The sequence below is a fragment of the Labrus bergylta genome, chromosome 18 (assembly GCF_963930695.1).
Source record: "Labrus bergylta chromosome 18, fLabBer1.1, whole genome shotgun sequence".
Classification (NCBI taxonomy): domain Eukaryota; kingdom Metazoa; phylum Chordata; class Actinopteri; order Labriformes; family Labridae; genus Labrus; species Labrus bergylta.
Window position 1 is genome coordinate 21686192 of NC_089212.1, and position 18185 is coordinate 21704376.

At 42.7% G+C, this 18185-nt stretch overlaps 2 protein-coding genes across 8 annotated transcripts in view; one reads left to right on the plus strand and one right to left on the minus strand.

Moving 5' to 3' along the window:
• Positions 1–9197, plus strand: part of si:ch211-15d5.11 (oxidation resistance protein 1) — a 14959-nt gene extending 5762 nt beyond the window's left edge. For 2 of the 4 annotated variants that reach the window (XM_020642673.3, XM_020642676.3), the window contains 12 exons: positions 221–361; positions 775–954; positions 2552–2683; positions 2763–2947; positions 3047–3429; positions 3517–3676; positions 5401–5629; positions 5729–5845; positions 6947–7099; positions 7184–7279; positions 8045–8118; positions 8227–9197. In XM_020642673.3, coding sequence (XP_020498329.2) covers positions 221–361; positions 775–954; positions 2552–2683; positions 2763–2947; positions 3047–3429; positions 3517–3676; positions 5401–5629; positions 5729–5845; positions 6947–7099; positions 7184–7279; positions 8045–8118; positions 8227–8362 — 1986 coding nt within the window. In that variant the 3' untranslated portion in view covers positions 8363–9197. The remainder of the gene's footprint in view (positions 1–220; positions 362–774; positions 955–2551; positions 2684–2762; positions 2948–3046; positions 3430–3516; positions 3677–5400; positions 5630–5728; positions 5846–6946; positions 7100–7183; positions 7280–8044; positions 8119–8226) is intronic. The other 2 variants (XM_020642675.3, XM_020642674.3) reach the window with 2 other exon arrangements.
• A 29-nt stretch (positions 9198–9226) lies between these two features.
• On the minus strand, positions 9227–16521 carry selenon (selenoprotein N). Of its 4 annotated transcripts, none has more exons than XM_029279102.2 (13): positions 16370–16521; positions 16073–16279; positions 15148–15265; positions 14883–15013; positions 14521–14733; positions 14314–14438; positions 13640–13777; positions 12780–12861; positions 12337–12525; positions 12148–12253; positions 11760–11872; positions 11555–11656; positions 9227–11450 (listed from the first exon to the last, which is right to left on the minus strand). In XM_029279102.2, exons 2-13 carry the CDS (start codon positions 16259–16261, stop codon positions 11283–11285), a joined length of 1674 nt encoding a protein of 557 aa, XP_029134935.2. In that variant the 5' UTR covers positions 16262–16279; positions 16370–16521; the 3' UTR covers positions 9227–11282. The 4 variants fall into 4 exon arrangements, with proteins under 4 accessions (XP_029134935.2, XP_020498333.2, XP_029134936.2 ...); XM_020642677.3 differs by having other exon boundaries at positions 16383–16509; XM_029279103.2 differs by having other exon boundaries at positions 16073–16284; positions 16370–16504.
• Between the last annotated feature and the right edge of the window lie 1664 nt (positions 16522–18185).

Consider the following 18185-nt stretch of genomic DNA (forward strand, 5'->3'; position numbering starts at 1 on the left):
GATTTTCAGGAACAACAAATTGTACAATGTCTTGTAAAAAAAATGTGAGGTTTCCATGATTTTTGATTTAGAGACATTTTACTTTTAATCCCCTTTTTCCGTACTCAAAATAAAACTTTTTCCCTTTTCTTATCTTCTGCTTGAATGCCAGAAAGGATGCAAAATGATTTCTCCTTTCTTGAACATGAAGAAAAGGAATCATCATGTGTTACTGTTTCAGGGTCCCCCCGGGGGAGACACTGTATTCAGCATCTCGTCTCAGTTCAGCAGTAACGGTGCGACTGTGGCAGAAGAGGGCAAGATGGGTCACAGCTCCTCTTCAAATTTAGTGTCCTTTTCTGCTGCCCTCATCCCCAGAGAGGTAAGAGTTATCTGTAATCACACTGTGGCTGTTTGGCTGTTTTTGTTGCCTTCTCTTGCACGTCAGGATTTGAGATGCAAAACAACACCTGTCCCCTGCAGCAAGCATTCAGGGTGAGGCAGTCAGTGTGTTTTAAACTTTCTCAGGTTATCTATACCTATCACTGAAACCGATCGCTGTGAGCAAACTCAAACTGATAGTATGCAAAATGTACTCTTTAGTCAATTGAATGGCCTCAGCCAGTTAAAAAAAAATGTCCCTCCACTCTTAACCCTCATGTGACACATGGAAGCTGAGATGTGACTACAAACAAAGAGAAGAGGGGGAAATGCAGGCCTGTAGAAAGAGGAAGTAGTCACTCTGGTGTCGGTTTCAATGTCAGAGCTAATCTTATCATGGCTTCTATTTTGAAGCAGTTGCTCGTCCCGAAGGGAAAAAACCCTTCGACCAGTGGAAAATCATCCAAAGTAGAGCTGGACCAACGCTCTGATCGTCACCTGAAGCCGGACGCCGAGGCTGATCCAGAATCTTTGGAGACTCTCTCTGCTCAGCCTCAGTCCCCCTCACCAGAGGCAGAATATGACAAACTACTGGTAAGCACAACATCTAAAAGGTTTTACTCTGTAGAAACGATTAAGGACGTCTAATTACTTCATTTTGATGTTCCTCAAACTTTTACCTCCACTTCTTTTGTTGAAAGCTTTATTTACTCTTTCCTTTTTGACATTGATAAAGACGATATCAGCTCTTACTCTTGGGAGAGGTTGACCCTCCCTGGAGAATCAGAAGACTGAATTATCAAACTGTGTATAAAACAAGCAAAAAAAACTAGCTACACCACCACCTGTCGAAACAAGAGAATGAAATTCAGAATGATTAAATGTCATTAAAGGAGGAGTATGTAACTCTGACTCCTAGTGTTTAAAACGGGTACTGCAGTCAAAAGTCAAAACATTGGAGAGAGCTGCCTCCCTTAGTTAAACTGAAATATATCAAGCTAGCAATCCATCTAAAGAACAACTGTCTCCCCCCTCCCCCTCCTCCCTAGAGTCGAGGCAGACACTGAAGCTTCAGCGTTTATCCAGCTCTGCATCGTTCTTGAAACCTTTCTGCGTTCTAACCTCTCTCCATTTTCCAAAAGTATCTCCAATATTTATCCTGGTTTTTTGGATTTTCTGGTCGTGGAGCTTGCTTTTTAGGTCGGGTAGAATCTGGTATATCTGAACCAGTTGCTTGTTTTGTGTGTGTGTGTGTGTGAGTTGTTTGTTCACATTCAGGATGTAAGGGTGTCATTTCGGGGGGGGGAAATCATTCCTCTCTCACAGCCTGGTATTCGGGGCGTGATGTGAGGAAGCGGAGCTCCGTTTCTACCTGTTGGGTGTCGCACTGACAGCAAGAGTCTGTCCTCCTCTGGGAGCCTCCTCTCTGTCAGTGAAGAAACTATAGAGCTTTGATTGTGCATTCAGAGTTCGAATAAAAGCTTCATCCGATGGAGCACAGCTGTGTCTGTGTCCGCTCGTGGTGAGATCACTCTCCATGTATTCAAGCTATTAGAGGGTAATGAGTTTGGGGGAAATGAAAAATGAGCTGAAAAAGGTTTTTTTATGACAAATCAAATTAACAGAACACGTTGCCTTGGAAACAAGCGCCTAACAAGTCATTAAATCATTGCAAAGCTGAGTGCGGACTAAATTTATGAACATGGAAATAAATTAAGTACTCTGTGCTTTTTTTGTGGATGTAGAAAAGCAAACAAGCATAAATCTGTGACAGAACATTTTTGGTTTCTTTTTCTGAAATTATGAGCTGCAGCACGACTTTTATTTTCTGTTGTACGTATCAAATTATTAAGCATTTTATGAACGGAGATACATTGGACTTGGTATCCATAAATCACCTTAAAACCAGGGGAAATGTTGTTCTTCAGATGGATTGCTAGTTTGGTATTTCAGTTTTACTAATGGAGGCAGCGCTCTTCAATGTTTAAACTTTTGACTGCAGTACCTGTTTTAAACCCTAGGTGTCAGAGTTACATACTGCTCCTTTAACTGACTAACAACACAAAAACAAACTATAATCAGTTAACTTCCAAGTTTTGCTTTAAAAAGGAGTGAAAGAAACCTCAGAAATCTGTTTTGTTTCAGCTTGTGTTGTATCTGTTTATGCGGGAGACATTTGTGATTTTGACAGGATGTGGAGACGGTGCCGATGCCCGACGGACAGCTCTGCTTGTTGGCTCTCCCACCGGAGTGCTGCGAGGGCGAGGGACCAGAGGCCATGCAGTACCTCAAACTGTTCTGTCGCTACATCACAGACCGTAAAGTGGGTGTGAGCCGCTCAGTATAAGTCTGATCTCAGTTTTAGTCACACATTTTAGACTTAAATGTCCCGTGTGTTTCAGGGTGTGGTTTCAGGTATCCTGTTGGTGACCTCTAATAAGATCTTCTTCGACCCGTGTAAGACACACCCTCTGGTGAAGGAGCATGGCTGTGAGGAATACCTCCTCTCCTGCTCTATTGATAATCTGTCGTCTGTCTCCTTCTTCTCCGACATCTCACATGTTCACTTCAGCAAGTTCCAGCAGAGGTCAGCAAACATTCACACACTCCCATCATAGACTCAGATAACATGGTCAGACAATTTAAGAGTTCTTGTTTCCTTTTTTTCTTTTTCTTTTTTTTTAAGGAGGAAAGGACAGAAAATACTGCAGAAGTTGAAATCTGCAAGACGGCGAGGAGCAGGAGGCCCCCCAAACCAAAAGGGGGAGTCAGACCCGGCTCTGGTGTCTGTGCCTCTGTCAGATTTGTCCGGTCTGGCTCTGAGCCTGACCAAGGAGGTTTCTGTGGCGGAGGGGGAGACGGAGAGCAGAGACATGGCGGCGGCTGAGGGAGAGCTGGATAAAATCCAACAGGGGGGGCTGCAAGAAGAGTCCACAGGAGTCCTTGGAGCTGCCGTCCTGAGCAGTGCTGCCACCTTCTGCTGTGGAGGTCAAGAGGCCGCGGGTCAATCCAAAACAAAGCAGCTGAGCACTGATGAAACAGAGAAGTCGTCCGTGAGGCAGACTGCTGGTATAACTGCTGCTTCTGGTCAATCTGGATGATCATACATATTACTATGAGAACCATTTTTTAACCAGTCTTGTTCTCTACTGTCAGTGGCGCCCGCGTTGACAGCAGGTAGTCCTGGGAGTCTGATGTTTGTGCGACTGCGAGTTCAGGCGGCTGCGGGCAAGAAAAAGGCTGCAGGAGGTCTTCAGCTGGGAGTGGCCAAAACGTCACCCAGAAGGGAAGCCTGGCTTACCCTTTCACAAGAAAGGTACAGTAGCTGATGTGTGAGGAATGTACTGTAATAATAATAATAATAAAGTTTATTTATAAAGCACTTATCAAAACCAACGTCACAAAGTGCTTTACAGAAAAAATCCCAAGAGTCAAATACACAACAATAAAATCCTCTTAATAAAGCATGAAAAATAAAACAACCGCGCAGCAATCATCCAATTAACAGAGAAAAGAGAAACAACCGAGACAAAGATTGGCTAAAGTTAACAGTAAAACAAATGAAAACATCATGGATGGACTGAGTTTTAAAAATAAAATGCTCCAATTTGAAGCTGAAATAGTCGACACAGGGGTAAGAGACCAAGATCAGGGGCGGGGGCCAGAAGAAGTGTTGGAAGGGGGTAGGTCATTTATAATTTAATTTTTATGTCTTTATTTGTGATTGATAGAGTCAGAAACTGAGCGGAGAATGAAGTGCAGGAAAGGAGCCACAGGTCGGATTAGAGCCCGGGGCTGCACGCTTACGCACTAACCACTAGGCTACCAGTTCCCCCAGTGCTCCAATATATAATTTTGAAGCAGGTTTGAATGTGACCTGTGGCTCCATTGCTGCATGTCATTCTCCACTCTCTCGCTGTCTGATTTTACTCTTTTGTCACTCTAATAAAGGCATAAAAAGCCCAAAAATAAACATTTTTTAATGAGAAAGTAGCAAATCTGATGATTTCATTTTCAGCTTGTGATATTAGACTGTTTACCAAAATACAAACTTCATTCAGAATCACAAAACCAGCTTTTCAAATCGTGCCTTCTGTCAAAAAGTTAACATGCACAAACTACCCGACTCACTTATGGTAACCATGACATCTCTGAGGTTGTTTGTTAAAACTTTGTGAAGCTCCTCAGCGGACACAGAAAACATTATTCGTCGACTCTCACAGGCTGTAAAGTGCTCAGCTGATCCACATATCCAGTAACATATTCCATCTTTGTTGTGATTTGTCAAACAGGTCCTCCGGTTGAATATTGACTCTTTATTTGTCTTCTGAACTCAGGTGACTCAGTGAACATTATCCAAATAAAAACATAACGTCAAATGCAGCGAAAAGGACAAAGGTGGTTCTTCTGGAAATGATATGTCAACAGTCAGTTACATGTCTTCACTGTGAAAACAAAACAAGACGAGTGATGCAACCAGACAGCGACTGTTCAGAAGCACTTTGACTTTTATAAAACGTGAAATAGTTTGGTATTGAGTCTTATTTATTTATTGCTTCTGTGCACCACAGCTTCAGTTTACATTCAGAATAAATGTTTTATTTCTACAGGATGTGTTCCTCCAAAAAGCTGCGACAGAATATCATTATGTACAATTTGTCAGTTCTAATAAAGACCCTAGTTGCTCATTGGCAGGCTAATCAGTACCTTATTTCTATATGACCATTGTCTAGAGCTAATAGGTCATTAATCAGAGTTTGCCCTCCTAATTACTGCTTATTGATAGTAAGTTATGAAGTTGTTGAACAAGAATTATGATCTTAATATGCTTAGTATAGTCGTATAAAAAGATCATAATTACTCAATAAAACAGAAAACCAAGCCAAGGATGCTTATTAAGTTCTGTCTCAGCTAATGTGCAATTACAGGGAATATTTAAATGAAAGCTTGCATTCATAGCTCCTCATACGTCTTGTCTCTATTGTGTTTGCTTTGCGTGGACACAGCTGATCTGTTGTTCTTTTTCTTTTCCCCCTGCAGCGCTGACGAGCTGTACGCCTACCTGACACACTGTCGACCAGACCTGTGCGTACTCGAGGGGGGAGAGGAGGGAAAGGAGATGGACCGCGACGAAGAGGAGTTTGTGCTCATCGAGGACAAAGAGAAGGCCGGCCAACAGGAGGAAGAGGAGGAGGAAGATGAAGAGGATGATTATGAGGAGGAGGAAGAGGTTTTTCAGAGGCACCGCAGCACAGGAGACGATTGGGAGGTGAGTCTCACAGGCAGCAAAAAAAAGATCTCTCATGCATCTGTCTTTTGTTTTGGTTTTGATGCTTGAATGTTGTTGTTGTTGTTGTTTTATTTGCAGATGGTGTTGATGGAAGAGAGCGGGGAAAAGCCGACCCTCGTCATAGACCGGGATCCTGAAGGACTCCATAACATCGTCGAGAGCAGCGCAGTTTTAGACGCTTCACATGTCCGAGAGGTGAGCGACACACAGGGGAGCACAAAGTGTCCACACACTCCTCTGCATCACAGAGTGTGTGTGTTTAGTAGTCCTGCATAGGTGTAGAGTTACTGCTAGCTGTTTCAAATAACATTGGGACAATTTAAATCAGTCATTTATCAATAAAGAATGAGTATACCTTTAATTTTTAAATCCTGTTCACAGTATTTTTAACTGTGAAGTGGGGGGGGAGAGATTTCACTGTGGACTTTGAGACTTCACTGATGTTTAGAGCAGTTGCCAGGATACAACTGCAGCCAATCAAAACCAGCCAGCATTGTAAACAAGGAGAAATGCAACATCACCAGCTGTTAAATAATAAAACACAGCATACTGTACGTTCAGCTCGAGTGCAGAACTTTTCTGTGAATGTCAGTTTGATATATTTTAAATGAAGTCTGGATACATGGGGAAAGATGTTCAATGAAGATTTGGTTATATTTAGTAGGGGTTTATTTGAAGTACATTGAGCATAACTATGTTTTAAGTCAACCTACATATGAAGAGCATGTGGTCTAGATCAGGGATGGGCAACTTTGGTCACAGCAAGGGGCCACATTCATTTAATTCTCACTGCCAAGGGGCCACATTGTAGTATACAAAAACAATTACAGTCAAATATGTTTCAAATTTAACTCAACATAAACCACTGATCAAATATTATTATAGACATATTTCTGGTTTTCATGATTTCATGGCAGATTTTTGTCATGTTTTTCTTCATGTAAAAAACTGACCCGAGGGCCACGTCGAGAGTTGATGGGGGCCGCATGTGGCCCCCGGGCCGCCAGTTGCCCACCCCTCGTCTAGATTGTGAAGATCTTTCTTGTCCGTAAGGCAAATGACCCGTTATGTTCATCAGCTTAAAGATTAGCAGGCTAGTAATGTCTGTTTCTTCATTCAGCTGTTAGCTCAGTAGGAGTAAATATTCAACTTATCTGCCTGGGAGAACGAGCTTCTTAGCTCGCTGGCAACGTCTGACTTCTTGTTCAGAGGTCAGCATCTCGTCCTCTTTGTGTTTTTTTTTTCTCCTTCTATCTAACCTGTAGTATTCCTCCCCTCTTCTAATCTTTCCCTCAGCTGTGTAAGGAGCTTCCCCCGAGGACCATCGGCCACACCTGGCAGCTGGCTTTCAGTACATCCCGCCACGGCGCCAGCCTCAAGTCCCTCTACAGAAAACTGAGTTCCACAGACTCCCCCGTGCTGATCGTCATTAAAGATGCACTCGATGAGGTAAGAACACACTGAGCATCATCAGGTCTAACAATTCTAGCTGTTTTGTGCTATGTCATTTGTCTTGTGGCTTTTCTTGGTCAGATATTCGGGGCCTTCCTCTCTCACCCCCTGAGGCCCAGTGAGACGTTCTACGGCACCGGAGAGACCTTCCTCTTCATGCTGCATCCTCGCTTCAAGGTAAGCCACTTGACAGCTGTCCCCCAGAGCGTTAGCGTAGCTCTGCTTGTTCAGACAATTTTGTTAAAGATCACAAATGTTGCTCTCTGAATACGGTGAAATCTAGTGGTGTTGAAAAATGAAGCCAAAGCAGCGTTGCAAAATCCTGCAGTTCGTCGAGTGTCCACTAGAGGCGCGCTCCAAGAGCCGAGAAAGTCGCATACACAGCAGAGATAAACATGTTTACAGCCTGGTACATAAAAAATGAAAAAGGTCTGATTAGTTATCGTCCTCATTGGCACACACTGTTCGGGAGGGAATTATTTTACTATTCATCCGTTTTGATTTTATGAACAATACGTGTTATTCTTAGTTAGGTGCATATCTGACATGATTGACAGGCGGGCGCCATGTAAAGGTTTCAAAAGAGGCTTAAAACCCGCCTCAGCTCCAGCTCTCCTGTCGTTAGGTTAACTAAAAGTTAGGGCGAGACAGCATTTCCATCATAGCGGCTGCTGCCGATGGGACTCTGGAGCCCCCTGCAGGAACAGATGGGTGACGTCACTCAGGCTTCTTCCATTAGTATTTACGATCTATGGGTGAAATGCCAGAAAACCCCCAAAATATTTCCCCTTAAGTGGCTTTAATTAAATCACTGAGGTATTCTTTGATGATTGTTTAAAAACGCTCTTGAAAATAGTCAGTGGTAGCACAGTTTGAAATAAACGAGTCTTCAGTTTTATAAAAAGGCGTTGTGTGGTGATTGAATGAGTCTTTCCTCCTCAGTGCTTCAGATGGACTGGAGAGAACTCCTTCTTCATCAAAGGAGACTTGGACTCATTTGCCATTGGTGGAGGAAGGTAATGTTGTTTAACACTCTCTTTTGTTAAAGTGAATGAACTCTATTCAGTCTGGAATCCACTCACCACGTGTTTGTCTTCACCACTCTGTGTCTGTGTTTCCTGCAGCGGTCACTTTGGTCTGTGGGTGGATGAGAATCTGTACCTGGGCCGCAGCAGCCCCTGCTACACCTTCAACAACTGCTGCCTCGCCGAAACCGACGACTTCCGAGTCATGGAGCTGGAGGTGTGGACGTTCGGCTGAAGAGTTCACGGTCATGTTTTTGACGCAGCTCATCTTAACCTTTTTTATTCACTGGGTAGACCTGAGCACAGCCGCTCATTCATTTCATGGTGACATCCATGTGAGAAAAAAGAAACACAAAAAACTAACAGAGACTGCTGGACTTGCTCGTGTTATTGAGTGCTGTGAAAAGAAACAGAACTAGGATCAGAGTGCCAGAGTGGAGGGGTTTTAATGGAGTGTCATTATTGACTCATTCCTGCGGGTTTGGCAACCGAGCGGCGTTCTGCTGAGCCGAGCGGAGCCGAGCTGGTATGAGACGGGATTCCTCGAATCCTTTCTCTTGAATGGAGTCGGTTACAAATCTCAGAGACTGCACTTTGCTCTTAGTATGAATCAGTAAGAACATCATATCTCATCATATATAATATGAACATGATAATTCACTGTCTTCTGAGGTAATGCATGCCCCTCCCCCCTCCTTCATATATCACTAATCATTCAATTCTCTGGAACTTTAAAACACATTTCTTATTAACAGATTTTTGAACGTCACAGGATCAAAAAGTGTCCCAGAAAAGTAACCAGTGAAAAGAATCATGTGAGAACCCCTGGAGCTCCATTTCTGTATTTACAGGATCTACAGTAGAAGGACTCTTCTGGACTCTCTGCATTTTAAGTGCTGACACATGCATCTCCATGGTTACTGAACATGAAGTGAAACATCTGTATCGTGTTGAGTCCAACATCCTCTCACTCCAATAGTTTGATCTACTTTGATTAGATATGGAACATTAATGTAGATAGGTTAAAAAAAACAAATAGCACAAAGTGACAATAAACAGGTTCAACATGTTGTGTGATTCATTATGAAACTGAGTCCAGTCAAAAAAAACAACAACGTTTATTTCAACTTTGTGGTAAAAATGGCACTCAGGTTACAGAATAAGTGTTTATTCCCCTAAAGGCTCCAAACAGTTTGATATTCCACACGCAGCGGACATGGAGTGACTGTATATCAATCAGGAAGTCACATTCACATCTGTCATTAATCGAGTTTCTGCAGAAGCCCAGAGAGGCAGGTGAGAAGAACCAACATCTGGTTATCAGTCTTCTAAGTGTGAGTTTTATTATTGTCTCTTTATTGGCTTAAAACACGTCAGAAGAAAAGATGCAGTAACAGCTTCTGTTGGGATCATCTCTACAAGTTACGTTTGAGTTTTTGTAAAAAGAAAAAGGCCAAATAATCAAATCTAGTCAGCTCAGTTCTTTAGGTATTTTTCATAAAGGGAAACATGTTTCAAATTGATTTGTCCAGGCAGGATCATACTCCTTGGTTTGTGATAACAGTTAAAGTGTTATTCTTTTGAGTATGTGGTTATTTTTCTACCCCAGTAGAAGCCTAAGGTAACTCTTGCACTTTAGTAGCTCCACAAATAGAGCTCGGTGCTCTCAGAGAAGGACACAAGACGTTCAAAATCTAATTCATTAGACTCCTTCTCTCAGGCAGGATCCAAAGAAAGTACTGGAGCACACCAGCCACTGAAGGCAGTGCGTCTTCCTCAAAGTTAAAACCCTCTTAAGGAAGATGAACTGCATAGAAACGTTAACCCTTTGCACCTAAATAAATTTGTCTGAAGTGATTTGTGTGCTCCAGTACTTTCTTTGGATCCTGCCTTAAAGAGAAGTCCACTGAATTACATTTGGAAAGTCTGTTATTTTCCTATGTTCCCTTTTTGTTATCAGTGAGATAGGTAGAAAACTTGCACGTTAGATATCTTATTTTTAAGACCTTTTTTGCCTTAATATTTCTTCTCACTCTGACCTCTCAGGACTTCCATATCTTTCACCGTCAACTATTTTAAAATATGTCTCTGATGCTCGTGTGCTTCTAGTCAACGCTAAGCACAAAGACGACAACCTGGAGACCTCACATGTCCTTTTGTTTGACAGAAAACTGTAAAATAAGAGGATTGATGTGAAGACTTTTACTACTGCTGGATCCAGATTTTAATCGTTTTACTAAAAACACAAGAGAACGCATCGTTTTTACTGGAAGATGATAATAAAAAAAAAATACACACTGCCTAAAGCAGTTTAAAAACATTTGCAACATAAACCCTTTTGGTTCCATCGAGTTAAATAAATAAAACCAAGTGGTAAGCATCCTATTGGCTGTGCGGAGCTGCACGCCAGCTACTGCAAAATGTTCTTTGGCGTGGTGAGATGATTCCACTGAACAGAAAAAAATCTGCAAAAATATTCAACATCTGGTTTAACAAAATAAAACAAATACTTCCTCTAATGTGCCACAGTCCACTCAACAGGGTTTTTTGTTTTGTTTTTTTGCTGCTGCTGTTCCCTGAGTCAGAAGAGGGCGTGTCCTCCAGCAGCCTCTGCAGGAACATCAGACTCGGCCCGGCCCAGAGGAGAGCTTTCAGACCAAGTCTTCACAAACTGCAGAAACACAACTGGAGGCAACAACCTGCTCGCTTTCTGGGTACAGTCAACAGCATTAAAAAAAACACACCCTGTTATTAAATATTGCACATGCAACACCAGAGAATAAAACGGGAATGTGGATGGTTTCAATGTGCTTTTATGCACTTTTGATTTGTCTTAACGTCTGCAGTGCCTACTTTGTCAAACATTATTCAGCAGCTGTTACAGCAGATCTAAATGTGTTTGCTTTTTTGCTTCTTACTGACACAGACAGTAACTTTAAGTTTAAATGTTTCCCTGTACTGATTGTTACACATACTGTGTAGAAAAGATTCTGATCATTAGAGACGCCCAAATAAATAGTAACAAAGACAATAGAAGGCAAAATTTTTGTTTTTTTCCCCAGCTGCCAACACTGATCAGAAAGCTTCCCCCACATACTTTTCCTTATCTCTGATCATATCCCAGAAGGATGATACACATTTTTCCTGCACACAAATTACTGTGCCAGGTACTCCTTGGCTCTCTCCAGCCCCTCCTTGAGGAAGCTGATGTAAGTGGACGTGGAGGGGTCCTCGAAGCCGCCAGAAAAGCTAAAAGTGGCTCCCTCCTCCTCTGGTTTCATGGCCGTCTGGTCCAGGAAGAAGTTGGCGTTGATGTGGTGAACCTAGAGCGGAACGGAGGAGGGAAATGAAAGCCTGTTAATCTCAAGGGTTTTTCTGTAAGTGCCTGAGAGATAAGAGCTCAAATGTAGGCTGAGGAATATTTTACAATAGTTCCATTCGGCAGCGCCACCATCATCTCGACGGGGAAGTTGTAATTCTCCAGGTGTAATTTGGCCTTCTCGCTCAGCGCTCCGTTCTGCTCATCAGCCTGTTTCAGAGAACGACAGGATTGGATGAAGACACACAGTACACAAAGCTGTCCATTGCACTTTTTTTTTTGGGTGGTGTTGCTCTGTATCCTGACTGCTCACCTGCATGCTCTCCAGCTCTCTGACCAGAGACCAGCTGCTTATGAAGCTCTGGTTGAGCAAGGCCAGGACGGGCGAACTTTCCAGGACTGTCTCCCGGAGAGTTCGCCCCGAACCTACAGAGAGGGAACAGAAGGGAGAGGGATGTTAAAAAAAAAAACAGTCACAGTGGAAATAAAAAAAAAAGAAGTTTGTTCAAAGGACTAAATTATGAGCTCGCCCACCTCAGCCACCAAAGAAAACTGTATAAAGTTGTGATTTATCATCTATGAATTCAACTTTAAAGGTCACATATTAAGCTGAATATGCTCTACCATGTTTTTTTTTACACTTATATGTGTCTGTGTCAGTATTAAATGATCAGAAATCAACCACATGTCACTGGCGTCACCTCAGCAGGACTGGTCGTCTAACGCTCCCCAAAGCAGAATGGAATGCACCAGTTTCTTCTCCGCCTCGGCTCGCTCGAACGCCTCTGAAAACGGCAGGTAGGACACCTGGGGAAACAGCACCATGACAACAATGAAGCGGCTGTGCTCGAGCTGACAGTCTGCTGGACACACACTTCTTTGACGGTCACCTTCTTGAAGGGGTAGAGGGTGACGTCCAGGCGTCGAGCGGCTTCTTGCCGACTGATCTCCGCGGCCCAGTGGATGTCCTCGAAGATGAACTGGATGGGCTCCATGCTGCCGTCTCTGCTGTCGATGATGTTGCCTTCCTCGTCCACGATGACCGAGGGAGTGGACGGGCCTGTGGACTGCAGCTCTAACTGTAGACGTGACAGTAGATCAACATTTAAATCATGCAACGATCACTTTTGAACATATTTCTTGCAAACACATGAATTGGCATTGAAAAGATTTCAGTGAAAATAGCTCATAGGATCAAAAACAAACAGAAAACCTGTGAAATTATAACACCCAAACACAAACATGTCATGTGGCCACACTCAAATAAGAGCAGGAATGCCTGGGACAGAACATAAAAAGACTTCTCCCTCCATCTACATCACTGCAGCTGTACCTGAGGCAGGTATCCAATGTCCACCTCCATGTTGCTGCTCTCACTGGCCCCGTACAGCCACTCCATGTCCACATTCAGAGACCTGGAGACACAACAGGAACCCGTCACACTGAGCTTCAGTATCTGACAACTTCATACTCACTCAGGTGGTCGTGCTTTAAGGTAATAATAAATAAAGAAAAGTCTGCTGGTCATTTTTTACATTTCTTGGGAGTGGCCTTATAACTTTTCTTACTGGGTGGATGTGGTGACCGAGATAAAACCAATAATCTCCACTGAGAGTTTTTTGAGATTTGGGGAATGTGAGGAGCAGGCTGAAAAAGCACGGCAGATATTTATTGCAAATACTAACAGCTGGTGGTATGAAAAGCAATAACCAGAAAAAGGCTGAATAAGGAATGTCCAACCATCACTGAGTGGAAAGAGAGTGTTTAGGAAATGTAGAGAATGTAATAAATTGCATATTTTGCACCCAGACAGGTGGAAAATATTGGGAAAAACTGACCCTGAAGGGATGTCTGTATTATCTGATATTCTGATTCCTCCTCACATGGGATATTCTGAACTTAAGGGACCTCTAAGACTTAAACCAATGGGTTCTGGGGGGGCGCCGTTAGACTAGCAGTTTGTGTGAGTGCCCCATGTGTAGAGGCTGTAGTCCTGCAAGCGTGCAACCCGGGTTTAAATCCAACCTGTGGCTCTTTTCCTGCACGTCATCCCCCTGCTCTCTCTAACCTTGATTTCTGACTCTCTCCACTCTCCTGTCTCTACAATAAGACATAAAAAAAAAAAAAACAGCTCTGGGACTCACATATTTAGTTTTCTTTTATCAGTTCTTGCCATGCTTGTAAAAGAGTTACCTGTCACTGGGGACGTAGAGGTGGAAGTGGCGCACGTGAGAGGCGTCTTTGGACAGAACGATGTGTCCGGTGAACTGGCCCGGGGTGAACCAGAAGGGAAAGTCCGGGACGTCGTTGAGCTGAAACTCCGCGTGAATCCTGCAAACAGAATGCGAGATTGTGTTCACAGTCATCTCTCCATTCCAGCTCGGCAGAGTTCAGATCCAGCCTCAGAAACCCACTCCTCATCACATCCCGCATACCTCCATAACCACCACCACTAGTGTCTGGACTCCTATCCTGCTGTCGGCCTCGCTGACCCTCTGAGTGCATTTTAATCTTTTTCTAAACTGGTGAATAAATCATTGTTAACCCTTACTTAAGTCTCTCCTGATTAAATACTTTCTTTGCCATTTTTAAACAACATGTTTGTTTCAACTCGTGTACTTACTCCATAGATACCAATGATAGTCTAACTTTGAAAGTATAGTGGAGTCATGGGATTTATCTCTTCATGCTGATTTTAAACAGAAACCAGTGGCCGACAGCCAGGGAGGACTTGGACTTTAACATTCAGAGCGTGTGCTGTAAACTTGTCAGCACTAATGTAAAGGATGCATAATGAAGTAGTCGATGGGCCGAAAGGAGAAAAAGGGCACCGCTCTTTTATGTCTCTTTTTATGTCTCCTCCTCACCTGAAGACGATGTCATAATAAAAGTCGTTGCTGGCGCGGATACAGGCGACGGCGCCCTGAGGAGCGAAGCGCGACTTGATGAAGGGCCGAGGGTGGAACATACTCAACAAGGTGTGGATGAGAACCTGCAGCAGGAACAACAACAGTGTGATTATCACAAGTCGGGGCTCCATGTGGCTCCAAACAAGCGTTGTGTCTTCATGTTACCTCTTTGCCTTTCGGTGAGGGAGGGTGGTAGCGGTTGTTGGGCAGGTAACCCGTGAAGATGTTGAGCTCGCTGGGAATCACCCACCAGGTGTCTCCTACCTCGACTTTGTTCTTCGGGGGAAGGAAAACTCTGAACTGGCCGGCGGAGAAGGAAGAAGAAGGCACTGCCGGGCTCTTCCATGAGCGCAGCCCGCTCAGAGAGCTGTGAGACACCTGTAGGTGCAGGAACAAAATCAACAATCCACTCTGTGGTTTTTTTTTTCTTTGACATTATTTTTGTTGTCTTAGGTAAAAAAATAAAATAAAAAAAATGCAGGAAATGACACAGAGAGGTATTTTGGATGTGGTTTGAAAAGAGCTACCCCGAGAAAACCGTCCTTGCTTTTCGTCATGGAGTCGAGCAGCAGCGGCTGCATTCTTGCCTCCAGGGTCAAAGTCTCTCCATTGGGGTCATGGATCACTTCCTCCTCATAATCCACTGGGGGTGTAATCCCTTCAAAAAAAGAAACCAAAAAAAAAAAAAAAAAGCCACAAGAATCATGGTGAATATGGGGATGTATTTGAGTTGGGTGGCTGAGGAGATCGAGTGAAAGACAACACGGTGTTGCTGAAAGAAACGGGATGTACCTGTGAGTTTCTCTGCGATCGGCTTGAACTCCTCCGGACTGAGATAGAGGTCATGATTGGTGTCTAAGGAGGAGAAGAGGAAAAGCCCCTCGGCGCCCAGCGTCTGGACACTCTCTTCCTGTTTGGAGGGGGGCACGTGCGTTAGACCAATCTTTTCCTTTTCACCGGTTTCACACGCTTCAGAGATTTTGAATGCAGCATCAAAACTGGGACAGTGAGCGCTCTCATCACGAGAATATCTTAGAAATAAAAGCTCATCTTGTAAATCTTGAATTATGCAAAAAAAAAACATTGTTTCAGGGTTTCCTCCGCCTTGTGTTTGAGTTCTCAGTCAACCTAAGCGTTGCTGTTTGGATAAACATCAGCCCACCCCACAGGCCACAGATTCCTGGCATGTACTAAATCAGACCACCCTCTTTTCAGACAGATGCGTGCCTACAAGAGTCTGCACAATGGAGGGAGAGAGGGGGGGGAGAGGGAAGTAAAATAAAAAAAACTACGTAGAGGAAACCCCTCTGAAGCCAAACAAGAGAGACACTTAACAAGAGGCTGAGTTTTACCAGCTGTGGTAAAGTACCACCCCTCTAATAAAACACCAAGGTGTGGAAAAACTGCAGATGAGGTGTTTTGTGGCAACAGATGTCTGACAAATAACTACACTAGACAACTGACTGTATGTATTTTAAATCAATATATGCTCTGATTTCACATTTTAAGGGCAGACTATTACTGATACAGAAGAATAAAATGATCCTGCAGTAATTAAAGTTCAGAAAACATAACAAAAGGTCATTTTTATCATGTTTATATGTGTAGTTGTCTTCAAAATAAAGAAGTTTGCTATATAATGAGGTGTGTGTGTGTGTGTGTGTGTGTGTGTGTGTGTGTGTGTGTGTGTGTGTGTGTGCAGATGTGGATCTCTCACATGACGTTTGAGCAGCTGGGTGTCTTGGTAATACTTGAATCCAAAGGCGAAAACCGGGACAGCACCAACTATGAGCAGAGTCCACAGAACCCGGGAGATCCAGGATCCAGAGCCCGGACCCTGCTGCCCATCCCGCGCCGAATTTTGGCTCCTTTCCTCGGGGATTGTTTTATCCACGTCTGCGGCCATCCTCGACCTCCACCTCAGCTATTCTGACGAAGACATTGTGGTCAGATAACATCCCCCCCTCTTACCCTCAAAAAAAAAAAAATCCGCCAAGTATCCACTTTTTCCCACCAAACTGTTGTACCGGACTGTTCTGGTTCTCCTGTAGCCGGCGACGGTGCGTCTTTTTCGGCCGTGACGACAGCTGCACAGCTAGCAGCACAGATTTCTTATTTCCCACATCGGATCCGGACCCATATGGATGTTTTTCACATGAGTCAAGCGATGAAGTAAAATACGATATAAAACCGGATGTTTGACGTTTTGGGTTTCAAAATAAAAGAAGCAGTGTGATTTAATTTGTCTAACATCATGCTCTTTTATCTTTTATCTTTTTTTTTTTTTTTTTTATCTTAAAATGCAACAGTAAGACAATAAAAACGTTTTTACGTGTTTTTTCTCTCCCTAAAGTAATAACATACGGCTTTCTATGGAAGCCCATTTCCGCCAGTAAAAAAAATAAAAATGAAAATAATAAAGTCTCATAATTTTAAACTTTATATCTCATTATTATGACTTTATATCTCATAATCTCGACTTTTTATCTCATTATTATGACTTTATATCTCATAATCTCGACTTTTTATCTCATTATTATGACTTTATATCTCATTATTATGACTTTATATCTCATTATTATGACTTTATTTCTCATAATTTTGACTTTTTATCTCATTATTATGACTTTATTTCTCATAATTATGACTTTATATCTCATTATTATGACTTTATATCTCATAATCTCGACTTTTTATCTCATAATGACTTTATTTCTCATAATTATGACTTTATATCTCATTATTATGACTTTATTATTTTTATTTTTTTAACTGGCGGAAATGGGCTTCCATAGCTTGCTGATATAAGCCATAGACCAAACCGCCAAAGCTTTTAATTTGAAAATAATAAGCGGAAGTTTGTTCACATTCCATGTTACTTGACAGAATGTAGTCGCTGGCACAGAAGTCAAATTTAAAGGGGCAGTACCCTCTACTTCAACCCAGGAATGTCTGCTAACACTTCAATTATAGGGTTCTCTGCCAAGGCAGACCGTCTTTCTATTCTTTTTTTATGACCTCTACGACTACAAAACAATCATTTATCTGCTGTTACGTCAGACTGGCTCATATTTCAACAATAGACCCTTCATTATAATCTTAGTACATTTACTTAACTTAATGCAGACATGGTTTATTTCCTCAAAGTTTGCCTGTGGAAATCTTATCCTAGAAGGGTCTTTCATTTTTAGAATTACTAGGTGTGCTAGAACTTGAAAGGTTGTTTGTGACGTGTTTCAGCTCGCTAATTTAGTCTGAAAAGTTTAGAAAATGAGACAAGATGGTCTGAATAAGAGCTACTCTGCACTCTGATCCTGGAGCGTTTAAATTCATGGAGTCATGTAAGCCAATGCGTGCTGGGCATATGTATGACACAGCAACAAAATCAAAAACCTAAAAAAGTATTCAAAGGGTTGCCTAGTGGTTAGTGAGCGCGCCCCGTGTATGGAGGATGTAGTCCTTTAAGCAGGCAACCTGGGTTCAAATCCAACCTGTGGCTCCTCTCCAGAATGTCATTCCCCGCTCTCTAACGCCCCGAATAAATCTCATGTAAATAAGTATGTATATATATATTTACAGATGTGAAAAGGTAAAACATTAACCCCCCCCTCCAAACCCTCTTACTTCACCTCCAGGGTTCTGAAAATAAATATCTTCTGAAGTGAAACTGAATCATCAGTTAAGTCTTGACCTCAGGCTGGGTACAATATTATGAGAAAAACAACAAAAGTTCAGGTGAAAACAAATTAGTTTGTGTTGTTGGCGGGTTTTTCATGTTTTCAAAAAGGCTTCTGTTACCAATCATGTCGCACCGTATGAACACAATCGTG